The sequence below is a fragment of the Saprolegnia parasitica genome (genome assembly GCF_000151545.1).
Source record: "Saprolegnia parasitica CBS 223.65 unplaced genomic scaffold supercont2.119, whole genome shotgun sequence".
In the NCBI taxonomy this organism is placed as follows: Eukaryota; Oomycota; class Saprolegniomycetes; order Saprolegniales; family Saprolegniaceae; genus Saprolegnia; species Saprolegnia parasitica.
This window is the reverse complement of record NW_012156513.1, coordinates 89,419-100,467: the sequence shown is the minus strand read 5'-3', so window position 1 is coordinate 100,467 and position 11,049 is coordinate 89,419. Positions and strand designations below refer to the sequence as shown.

Genomic DNA, 11,049 nt, shown 5'->3' with positions numbered 1-11,049 from the left:
GGCACGAGATATCTCTTGGATAGCTGGGATAGTGCGCTGGTAGACTGCTGGCGACTCTGTACACGTGCATAAAACGAGGTGGCTTGACCTGCGTTGCATGGACCTGCAACCCACGCCTGTCGAGAGAGATCTCTTTGACGTCGTTCCAACTCGGGAACAGTGATCGCAAGGAATATACGCGTCTTGCCTTTCCGGTTTATAGTTATTCCAGAAAGCGAGTCGAACCGAATCGCTAACATGGAGTGTGATTGTGAAAACAGGCACGGCCCGGACAATGCGGTACGCCGTGAAGCAACACGAGGTCACCAGCTCTCTTTTCCAACCACGGCGTGTGGTCGACCAACATACTGGTACTATAATAGTGTACTATTAGTATGTGTTTTCGTCTGAACTGGTGCAAGGTCCAGCCACGTTGACTCCTTACGGTGCGACATGTAACGAACTGCATACTGCTGTCACAGAGCGCCACGTCATGATTCGATGCGTCCTCATAGTCCTCAGCAGCGCGAAGGAGAGTTTGAGGACACAATGTATGAGGCTGTAGTCTATTTCCGGTACATTGTAGCGTGGCTTTCGTGGTCAATGCCTATAGTATCCACCGATATGAGGTACGCATGGTGCTTGGCGTGGTTGCCGTTGTACTGTACTCTCCTTGGTAGGTTGGGTGGACGGACTTGCCCGGAATGGCTGGGTATTGTGGTCAATTTCACAAGACACGCTCGTTAATGTCCGGCACCAGCTCCTCCTTGAGATCTCTTGGAGTACCGCGCAATGGCCCAGTGCCGCCGCGCGCCGACAGCCTCATTGATCGGTGTCCTACCCCGCGAGACTGCAACATCGAGCTCGGTCGCTCAGTCGTCGTCACTCGGGTCGATCATTTATTTTTGCCTGGGGCCAGTCCGACCCAACTCAGTTCTTATACTATTCTATTGGATCGCTCATTGCGCGAAGAGGCCCGCGAATCGCTCGATCGCAACGAGATTTCCAAGCGCCCTAAAACGATCACAAACATCATCGCACCGAGCAGGCTGCAGTCGGGACTGTCGTTTCCATCTTGGCTACCCCATAGCTCCAACAAACGATCGCCAATAGTACGGTATAAGCATTTGTACAGCGCATATTCCTGCAGGTTGCCGCGAGAACAACAAGGTCATGGAACTGTACACCCGAGGTACACTGCCGTGGCTTGGACAAAGCCCATTGAAGCACAACACAACGGCGCGGATCGTCGTCTCTGGCACGACACGGGAGAAAGAACCGGGTTGGTGTCCGCCCAGCGTTTTGTCCGGCACATTCGGGAGTATCGCTGCTCAGAAGGTCACTTTCTGTCTTTCGGTTCGTCTTGATCGCTAGTATTCCTCTGTGTATGGAGACGACGCCTCGAGGGCGATTGAAACTGCACGTTCCAGCTGCAGTGTTTTGATCCGACGACCCAGCCGAGTGGGCCACGTGATTTCGCGCCGCCTTCGCCAAGCATGCGTCCGGCAAAGTAATCTCAGGCGACCGACAGGTGTCCTCTAGGATCGCAATACCATGGGTGTTATTACATATATGTAATACTATCTTGGTAATACTAGTACAGTAGCAGGACCTTGGCACTTGCGTCGAGTATGTTTATTCGTGTGCACCAGAAGGCGTCGCTCGGGGCCTCTCTAGAAGCACGCTGACGTTCAAATAGCGCGACAGGCGTGCAGCGTAGTACTTGATCATCAAGGCCAGCACAAGGTCGACGACCTCGCCGTCGAGTACGTCGCACCCAGCGTCAGTTCCAAGAACGATGTCGCCTCCTGGGTACTAAGAAGGTGGCGAAGCAGTATATACATGTATCGACATATTATTGAGGAGCGTGATTCCAGCCTAGCGCGCTCCTTGAACGAGCAATTACCGTCGGTTCACGGGCGTCTTGACGTACTTGCGCAGCTTGGCGCTCCATCGCGGGCTCAATTGCAGCCGCGCCTGGTGGCACTCGTTGGGGCACGTGCCTGTCGCGCAGCAGTCGTCGGCGCGGAGGCTCTCGGCGGCAGCAAGCGATGCGACGAGGGCCCATACGAGCAGGAGGTGGCAGCGCATCGCTCTTGGGTCCGTAGCCAATTCCAAACTGCGGAGATGGTGAGCTGCCAGCAACCTGCGATATGATGATTTTTTTATCAGTGCTGTCTCAATATGGGCGCACGAGATTCCTTTGTGCTTGCGATTGGCATGTGCAACACGCGTACGCTCGTGGCAGATGTTTGAAGCTCAAGTCCACAGACGCGCCTCGGACCCAAACATGCCGTGGAGCGGCCAGGTATGGTACTGTATACGCAAGGTGCGGATTTTCAAACACGTCTCGCCAAGGAGCGCGTCGGTCGTCTCTGGCATGGAGACGGGCGCGGGATATGCTAGTCTTATTGAGACGGAATAGATAAAATCCATCGAGCCAACGGCGTTGCCACGTGGAATCCCAGCACGATAGCAGAGTCCACCAACCACAGCTGTGGGTCAGTCATGTAGTAGTATTCAAGGCTAGCTCTACGTCGCAACGTTTACAGCAAGTGCGACTTGCGGAGCTCTTGGTACTTCTTGTAGCCAAAGGCCGCAGCGCCGGCGAGCGCGAGGATGAGGAGGAAGAACGGCGTCTTCCAGCCCGTCGAGCCCGCGGTCGCGAGCTTCTCGTCCAGCTTGTTGTCGACGGTCGCTTCAATCTCCTTGACTTTCGTGTCAACCTTTTCGTTGACGCGGCCGTTGACCCACGCTTCGAGCTCGGCAATGCGCTTCGAGTCGTCTTCTTCCTGCTTGCGGAGCTTGGCGATCGTGTTGGCCGTCTCTTCCTTCAACGCTAGACGCACCACACACATAAGCACACGTCATGGCACATTGAGCGGTGGGCGTACCGGCAAACTCGTGCTCAAAGTCTTCAATCATGCGGTTGTACTGCTTCTGGAGGCGCTGGACCTTGACGTCGTTGACCTGCGTAATGTCCTGCAAGTCGTCCGTCGACGCCGCCGCTAGATGCACACCATGAGCATCGACAAAGGAGGTACAGTAGAACGTACGCAGACGGTCTTCAAAGATCTTGGCGTCCTTGGCCGCAATCTCCTGGTCGTCGTTGTGACTACAAGCGGATGTCAGCAGCGAAGCGACAAGGCGCCACGTACTCGTAGACCTGGAGCCCGATGATGTCGTGCGTATCGGCGAGCGACCCGGTCGAGGCCGTGACGCCGATCGTCGCCTGCGTGAACCAGTTGGCCGGCAAGTCGACCATGTCCGTGTGGCACGGCGGCGACCACACGCCGCTGTCGGTCGGGTCGAGCTGGATCGTGACGCGGTTGTTGGCAAACTGCACCTTCATGCGGGACATGCTCAGCGACGGCGAAAAGTTGGCGTTGCGCTCGTGGTAGCGGAGGCCCTTGGCGTCGCAGCCGCGCTTCTCGCCGTGGAGGAGGTCGTCGACGTTCTTCGTACCGTCGTTCGTGAGGAACATGACGTCCTTGTGGCCGCCACGCTGCTCCGTGTTGACAAACGTGTCGACGACGATGCCAAAGCCCGTAAACTTGTCGGTAAAGCCGTGGTTGGCGCCGTCCGTGTGGCGCGGCTCGGTCGTGACCCAGAGGCCAATGCCGTCGCCGTACCAGCGCTCGGCCTGGCCGCTGATGCGGAACGTCAAGATGATCGAGAACTCGGGTTTCGAGAGCTGCGCCGACCCGATCGTGTTCTTGCTCCAGATATGGCCGCGCTTGCTCTGGCGGTCGGTCGTCAAGCGCACAAAGTGGCGGTTCACCTGCGCATGGCCGCCGAAAGCAAAGTCGTCCGAGATCTCGCGGACGCCGTCGGCGCTGATCGCGTCGAACGGCTTCTCAAAGCTCAGCGTCGGGAGCAGCGCGCCGTAGGCCGCGGCCGCAAGGAGGAGCGTCGTCGCCCAAATCGACTTCATATTTGGTCAAAATAAAAATGCAAGCAAATACACTCAGAACTGGATTTTTGGTTTTATTATCATCAAAGAATTTGTATGCAACGTATAAAAACACACGCACTAGAAAGGAGGCAATGGACACGTGGCTGCCATTTTTGCGTCAACCGACCATCGACGATCGCCATGAGGTCGACGTGTCGGAGGACAAGGATGCGCCGGCGACGGCACTGAAGATGACGCCGAGGAAGCTGCGTGATGGAAATGCCTTTGGAGAGCCAGGCGGTGCAGCGTAGCGTTGCGGGTAGAGGCGCCATGGACAAGGCAGCGCGCGAGGTTCAAGAGAAGCCACGCTGCCGAGGCCGTTCTTGCTGAAGCGCCACGCTCGTGTAGAGCTCCAAGGTGATGTACAGGCGTTGAGCGTGGCGGCTCGAATTGCAGGCTTGTGGCGCCGTGGGTGGTGGCGGCGCCATGGTGTTTTGGTGTTTGGTTGCATCATCGAATGCCTCCTTACGTGGTACAGCACTTGGCAAAAGAGACGCTGGGACTGCATGCATTAGTACGCTTACAAGGCCTTCTTCTTGGCGTCCGCAAACATAAAGTCATAGTCTTGGATCTGCGTCTTGAGCGAGTCGCGCTCCTTTGTGAGCTCGGCAACCGTCGACTTGAGATCGGCGATCGAGGTTTGCGCAGCCTTAAGCTCGTCAACCTTGGCGTCTTTGGCCGCCGAGTCGTCGAGTAGCTTCATGTATGCTGTGCTCTGGTTCTCCGCCTGCTTCTTGACGTTCTCGACAGTGGTTTCGGCCGTCGCGAGGCTCTTCTTGAGGGTACTAACCTCTTTCTCGAGCGCCGCGTTCTCGGCCAGGAGCGCCTCGAGGCCCTTACCGTCGGCTTCAAAGCCCGAGAGCTTCTTCAGCTGCTTCTGGAGCGTATCGTGTTCGTCAATGAGCTTCGAGTAGCCCGACGATGCGTTCTTCGCCTGCTTCTCCATGGCCTCATACTTTTTTCGAGCGAGATGTTGGTCACCATGCTCGAATACACAAGGCGAAGGAGCGCAAAGAGGAAGAGGCAAAAGCCCGAAATGTACATGTCGCGCTGGGCCACGAGGAGGCGGATACGCAGCCCATCCGAGAGCACCTCGTCCGAGTTGCGGTACTTGAGTGACGTCTGCACGTTGGCTACACGCAGCATTAGTCATGGTCTACGCAGGGCGTGGCTTCGTACCGAGGAAGAGAAGCCCAACGACGGCCAAGACAATGTTCCTACGATGGAGTAAGCTCAGCGCCCGAGATAGCAAGCCGCGGCAACGTACCCGACCATGGCCGCGCCCGAGTTGGGCGGGAAGACGTTGGTCGAGAGAAAGGCCACGGTGGCCTGCGTCATGTGCTTGAAGAAGGGGAGGCAGAGGAAGAGGCAGACGACGGCCTCGACGCAGAGCAGCCCGAAGAGGAGCTCGTTGAGGATCATGCTTGCCGAATATCGAAAAATGCCCACGTCAACCGACCTATCCGGATACATGGCCATCGACTATCCGGATAACCCGACACCGCTGGCACACTCTGATTCGAGCCTGCGTTTTGGACCAGACCAAGCCTAAGCGAAGGTGCGTGACCGGGATATACTGGTACTCTTTTGATCCACTGACATCGCTCGGTGCTCGTATGCTGCCCTGTGTCGATCTGCTCGCGACCGCCATTGAGCCAAGCGTCGTCCGTGCTCGTGGCGTCGCTCTCGGCCATAGTTAAAGGTCTGGGAGGGTTAAAGGCAAAAGGAGTGCATTGGTCTATCCTAGGGTGGGCAAAATGCACCATGGATGTAGCTGGTATTCCCTCTTCGGGCAGTGACACGGGTTGGCTACCTCAAGCAGGCTCAAGCAGGCGCGACCCGGTCGTGCCTCATTCGGATGGCTGCAGCTTCCGCCACGTCATATTGCGGCGCAGTAAACAATATATCCAAATCCATTGCAAAATTGCAAGATGGCACAATTGCAAAATTGGAACGCGCAATATATTCGGTTTGGCCGGGCTGCGCTCGAGGACGAAGCACGATGCTGGTGCTGCAGATGCCCGAAAGCCCGCCCAAAGGCAAGCGCTACATTCACACACCGGGCAACGAAGCCGCCTTTGCGCAGCTTCCAGTGCCCGGCACGTTTGTCGTCGCGGGCGCAGCTCCGCCCCCGGCGCGCGCTTACTTGCCCCCTGAGGCCTCGATGCGCCGCTCCATTGGCCGATCTGCGCTCATGACGTTGCGCAGAGAGCCGCGCTGTACCCCGACAAGATCGTTCCGTCCGTCGACATGGACTTGGGTCCACGCTACATGAACGCGTTTGATACAGCGTACGACTGCATGAACGAGGCGCTGGCGCAGCACTGGGTGCCATTGTCGACGCACGTCGCGACCGAGCTCGCGCACTTGGCCATTGACGACGTCGGCGACGCTAACACCTTTCGCCTGCGTCCCAGCGCCGGCAGCGGTGTCAACGCAGCCTCCTTTGGCCTCCTCATCGTATTGCTGCCGTCCTTGTACATCGGTGGTCACCTCGCCTTTGCCTACGACGGGATACCGCAATCGGCCAACGCTTGCAGCACGACGACGACGGTGTACGCAGCTTCTTTGCTATCGATGACCATCACGTCGACGCGGATCACGCGTGGGAACCGTGATGCGCTCGTCGACCGGCTGTACCATGTCAGGGCCGCGGTGCTCGTACCGCCGGCACCCGACGCGGCTGTCGTGGCTTTCCAGGCGCTCAGCCTCTCGACGAGAGAGCCATTTCAGCGGCTCGGGCGGGCTCTCTTCGTCTCCCACGAACCACGCTCGTTTGAATCGCTTGGCGAGTGGAACCGCGCGTTCATCACAATGCTTGTCGCCTCCGGTGCATAAGACGTCGGATTTGCCGAGCTTGACGGGCCTGAGAGCAAGGTCATATCGCTACTGCCGCACCCTGCGTGCGAGATTCCAGGCGCGGTCGTGGCGGCCTGGATCGGTCAATCGCCCCAAGTATTCTTGCACATGCCGCCGTACAAGCACTGTGCGTGTCAGCGCGCGATCGTTTTGTGGCCGAAACACCATCGAGTGTGCATCGTCGATCTCGCCGCCGTCTTGACCTTTCTTGGAGACGCAGCAGCGGGACGACGCCGACACGTATCTCGGACTCGCAATTAGCTGTGGTTATCCACGACTTATTTCAGCTTTCTTGGTTGGCGCCAAAATCCTTCAACCCATGCAATCAGATTCTGATTGGCGGATTCTAGCCAATTGAACGGCAACTTGTTTACGGATTGGCTACTGCACGTGCACAAGTCGGTAGCTAAAGGGTCGGATAGCCTGCAGACGCCGCAAAACTGTACCAGCGACCTGAGACCTAGATCATGTTACTCGTAAGATTAAACTAGAATCGCAACCTTGTCTCGCTGTTTCTATCATAGATAGGTATTAATACATCGTCGTGGTTGAACCGAGGATAGAATACAGTGTACGAACCCAGCTGGCAAATATTCAGCTGCACTGTCCATAAATAGTGTTGTGTCTCGAGGCGACCCATGCGGGTATTGCGTTGGGACGTACACCGGGTGGTTGGCAAGCGAGCCTCCTCTGTATGTGGTGAGCGAATTCCCTCCTTATTCACTTCATAGTGTACATTTACAGGCCCTTTCGTCAATGTGATCGCCGCCGGTTGAAGTTGATCGTTTCTGGCGCAACAGGAATCCAGGTGCGTCCGTCCTACAAACAGTGTATCCATCATCCACTGTTTCTATAGTGCAAAATAGTGTGTTGATGGTGCAGACTTGGGGTTTGTATTGGCATTTCCAATGGATTTCATTGGTCGAACGAAATATTCTTTTTATTATACAATCCCACGGCATACTAATATGTTTTGTGCTCCTATTGCATACAAACATCATGCTATTAAATGATAAAAAGGATAGAGTACGTATCTGAAGGGTCTAGAAACATTAAAATATCGGTCGTTGTTTGCCGCCGTAACCTTCTTTTGGATCCTCGCTTGCAGTATCCAATCCACTGGCATGCGCCTGCTCCTCGCCGTCACCGCGCCGATCGTGGCCCACGCCTGCACCATCCTTGGCGCCGGCGCCAAGGCCACGGCCGACGGCTCAACGATCCTCGCCCACACGAACGACGCAGGCAGCAACCCGAACGACCTCCGGCTCGTGCGTGTGCCGGCCATGACGTTTCCACCGACGGCGCAGCGGCCGTGTACGAGGTGCTGCGCAATGGCACACCGCGCTTCACGTCCGAGAGCCGGGGTCCTGGCTACGCAGTCCAGCCCAATCAGACGCTCTCGACGCCGCTCGGGCACATTCCGCAAGTGCCATCCACCTACGCGTACTGGGACCACGACTATGCAATGCAGAACGAAGTCCAGCTTAGCATCTCCGAGTCGACGTGCGCGTGCAAGACGGCGGGGTGGCCGTCGTCGCTGCCGTACGGCCACAACCTCTTTAGCATCGACGAGCTCTCCAAGGTTGCACTCGAGCGCTGCGACACGGCGGTCTGTGCGATCCAGACGATGGGCAAGCTCGCCGAAGAGCATGGCTTCTATGGCGAGTACAGCAACGACCCTGCGGTGCCCGAGTACGGCGGCAGCTGCGAAGCCCTCGGCATTGCCGACAAGTCGGGCGCGCTCTGGATCTTCCACGTGCTCACGGGTCGCGGCAACAGCAGCGCGATCTGGGCCGCTAAGCGCGTCGAGGACACGGACGTTGTCGCAGTGCCCAACACGTTTGTCATTCGTGAGCTCAACTTGTCCGACCCGACGCGGTTCTTGGCGTCCTCCAACGTGGCCGACTTGGCCTACGACATGGGCTGGGCGGCGCGCGGTGACGCCTTTGACTTTACGGCCGCGTACGGCTACGTCGCGCCGGGGTCGGCCAAGCCGCTTTACGGCGGTCGGCGTCTCTGGCGCATCTACGATCTTGTCGCGCCGTCCTTGCAGCTCGATGCGACGCTTGGGTTCCACGCGCGCGTCCCGACGTACCCGTTCTCGGTGGTGCCCGATACGCCCGTCACACCCAAGACCATGATGCGATCATGCAAGACCACTACGAGGGCACGCCGTTCGACTTGACGAAAGGTGTCGCGGCCGGTCCATTTGGCGACCCGGTGCGCTATGCGACCGCGAAAGGCAATTTGACCTCGGGCAACTGGGAGCGCGCCATCTCGATGCACCGGACCACCCACAGCTTTGTCCTGCAGACGCGCCGCTTGCCCAACCTGAGCGACGGCGTCGCCGGGCTCGCTTGGTACGCCCACGGTGAGCCCGCGAACGCAGTCTACTTTCCGATCGCGTGTGGCCAAAGCGAGCTGCCCGCTGCGTTTACCCGCGGCCAGCGCGGTACGTTCGACTCGGAGTCGGCGTGGTGGGCCTTTCACTTTGTCTCCAACTGGGCCCATTTGCGCTACGATCGCATCCACCGAAGCATCGTCATCGAGCGCAACGCGCTGCAGATGGTGGCGCGCGTGCTCCAGCTCCAAGTCGACGCGAGCTGCGACGGCAAGAAAGCGGCCGACGACTGCGCGGCCATTGTCTTCAACGATTTCATGACGCAAGGCGTCGCACGCTGGTGGGCCTTTGCGTGGAAACTCGTGAGCCGCTTCAACGACGGCTACATCATCGTCGGCAACACCATGGGCAGCGTGCACGTCGCCGGGTACCCCGAGGCGTGGCTCGCGACCACCGACTTCGCGACGTACCCGCAACGGTATGCGCCACCGGCCGGCGTCGCCGCGCAAGAAGCCGCGGCCGCCGCTGTGTACGGAGACGGCCGCGTCTCGCCCATCATTGTGGCCTCGGTGGCCGCCGAGTCGGCGTCGACGTGGCAGGCGCTCCCACCTGGGTTCTTAATCGGCTTTGGTGTCGGCCTCGGGCTCGCAATCGTCGTCGGTACCGTCGTCGCCATGGCTTTGTCCAAGCGCCACGCCAAGACGGCATCCAGTGCCACCACCACGGTAGCAGCCGCCTCTGCCACCGTGTAGCCATATAGCGTTCAAGATAGAGAAGTTGCATTGGTGTACTACAGTAGTAGTATGATAGCATCGAGTTAGACATCGCATGTGGGGAAGAGGGACGCGCAGCTCGTCGCGCAGGAGAGCGACGGCAGCGCAAACGTCGATGGCGGCTGCTTCGTGACGGTCCACGACGTGAACGTCAAGTTGTGCACATTACCAGACGTCGTTTCGGTGAAGCGGCACGGAAGACCGTAGTCGTCGTAGCTCATGCACTCGGTCACGGTCCCCGTCCTGTCATTGCTGCGTTGAAATACATGCAAAGCATCGGGGACGTACGGAGGAGTGCAAAACTGGTAGCAGAGACGGCCGTCGAGCTCGTCGACGCCGGTCAGTGTCGCCGACGCCGAGAGCCACGTCGGCGAAAGCATGCCGCAGCCTGGCGTCTTCGCGTCACAGAGGCGGCAGCACGCGCCGACTTGACTCGGAAAGTGCACGAACAAGCTCTCTTGCGTGTAGTAGAGCGTACACGCGTCCGTTGTGTTTGGCTGCGCACAGCGGCAGAACGGGTCGGCCTGCGGCTACACAAATACGTACGCGATCTTAGTCGATCTGATTTCGTCGCGCTGGATCCGCGCACCGCATCATGCTCGACGCGCCAGTTCGTGTCGCCGCTCGCCGCGTGGTACTGGTAGAACCACGCGCCTCTCGAGTCGGGCACGTCGCTGCCGTCAAACGTCTAGTGCTGCGCATCAACACGACCTGCCGAGACGCTCAAGAAGACCTCAAGAAAGGTGGCGTGCACTTCGCTCGGGAAGGGCGGCGGCGGCGCCGGGACGTCGTACGTGCGCGTGCCAATGTCGCTGCTGCTGTCGCCGTTGGACGGGTGCCACGCGGCGTAGAGCCCGAGCGCGTCGAGGATGAGCCGAAACATCGACCAGCGAAAAAAAAAATGCTCCGTGATCGCAAGTGGATATGCTACACTTGGTGTTTGTATACGACACGATAGTTGAAGACTGCAGTCCGAGTCGCTCTTGCTTGCGCTCGACGGCGGCACAACCTATTGTAGATCCGGTACTATCTACTACACTACCGGTGCATGCGTGTGACCTCCGAGATATACACTGCGTGGCAAGCGTCGCCGCGGCGACCGCGACATTGCCTCGGGACGATATATATCATCCTGCTCGTCA

At 58.3% G+C, this 11,049-nt stretch overlaps 6 protein-coding genes across 6 annotated transcripts; 2 read left to right on the top strand and 4 right to left on the bottom strand.

Moving 5' to 3' along the window:
- Positions 1-1,885: 1,885 nt before the first annotated feature.
- SPRG_12996 (hypothetical protein) lies at positions 1,886-2,070 on the bottom strand (the record flags this gene model as incomplete). Its single annotated transcript, XM_012353303.1, has 1 exon — positions 1,886-2,070. A coding segment is annotated over one exon (185 nt), but the record flags the coding sequence as incomplete, so codon positions are not given.
- A 387-nt stretch (positions 2,071-2,457) lies between these two features.
- On the bottom strand, positions 2,458-3,931 carry SPRG_12995 (hypothetical protein). Its single transcript, XM_012353302.1, has 4 exons — positions 3,138-3,931; positions 3,036-3,094; positions 2,874-2,987; positions 2,458-2,818 (listed from the first exon to the last, which is right to left on the bottom strand). Exons 1-4 carry the CDS (start codon positions 3,911-3,913, stop codon positions 2,526-2,528), a joined length of 1,242 nt encoding a protein of 413 aa, XP_012208692.1. The 5' UTR covers positions 3,914-3,931; the 3' UTR covers positions 2,458-2,525.
- Positions 3,932-4,454: 523 nt separating this feature from the next.
- SPRG_12994 (hypothetical protein) lies at positions 4,455-5,356 on the bottom strand (the record flags this gene model as incomplete). The annotated part of the gene is made up of 4 exons (XM_012353301.1): positions 4,455-4,889; positions 4,916-5,067; positions 5,114-5,151; positions 5,202-5,356. 4 exons carry the CDS (start codon positions 5,354-5,356, stop codon positions 4,455-4,457), a joined length of 780 nt encoding a protein of 259 aa, XP_012208691.1.
- A 580-nt stretch (positions 5,357-5,936) lies between these two features.
- On the top strand, positions 5,937-6,772 carry SPRG_12993 (hypothetical protein; the record flags this gene model as incomplete). Its single annotated transcript, XM_012353300.1, has 2 exons — positions 5,937-6,174; positions 6,225-6,772. 2 exons carry the CDS (start codon positions 5,937-5,939, stop codon positions 6,770-6,772), a joined length of 786 nt encoding a protein of 261 aa, XP_012208690.1.
- A 1,145-nt stretch (positions 6,773-7,917) lies between these two features.
- On the top strand, positions 7,918-9,926 carry SPRG_12992 (hypothetical protein; the record flags this gene model as incomplete). The annotated part of the gene is made up of 3 exons (XM_012353299.1): positions 7,918-8,065; positions 8,101-8,915; positions 8,960-9,926. 3 exons carry the CDS (start codon positions 7,918-7,920, stop codon positions 9,884-9,886), a joined length of 1,890 nt encoding a protein of 629 aa, XP_012208689.1. The 3' UTR covers positions 9,887-9,926.
- Positions 9,896-10,790, bottom strand: SPRG_12991 (hypothetical protein; the record flags this gene model as incomplete). The annotated part of the gene is made up of 3 exons (XM_012353298.1): positions 9,896-10,437; positions 10,497-10,595; positions 10,641-10,790. 3 exons carry the CDS (start codon positions 10,788-10,790, stop codon positions 9,952-9,954), a joined length of 735 nt encoding a protein of 244 aa, XP_012208688.1. The 3' UTR covers positions 9,896-9,951.
- Positions 10,791-11,049: the final 259 nt, after the last annotated feature.

Coding starts and splice junctions, on each gene's coding strand:
- SPRG_12995 (XM_012353302.1), bottom strand. CDS start 3,913: ATGAAGTCGATTTGGGCGACGACGCTCCTCCTTGCGGCCGCGGCCTAC. Junction 3,095..3,137: donor ATCGGGCTCCAGGTCTACGA/GTACGTGGCGCC, acceptor ATCCGCTTGTAG/TCACAACGACGACCAGGAGA. Junction 2,819..2,873: donor CTTTGAGCACGAGTTTGCCG/GTACGCCCACCG, acceptor TGGTGCGTCTAG/CGTTGAAGGAAGAGACGGCC.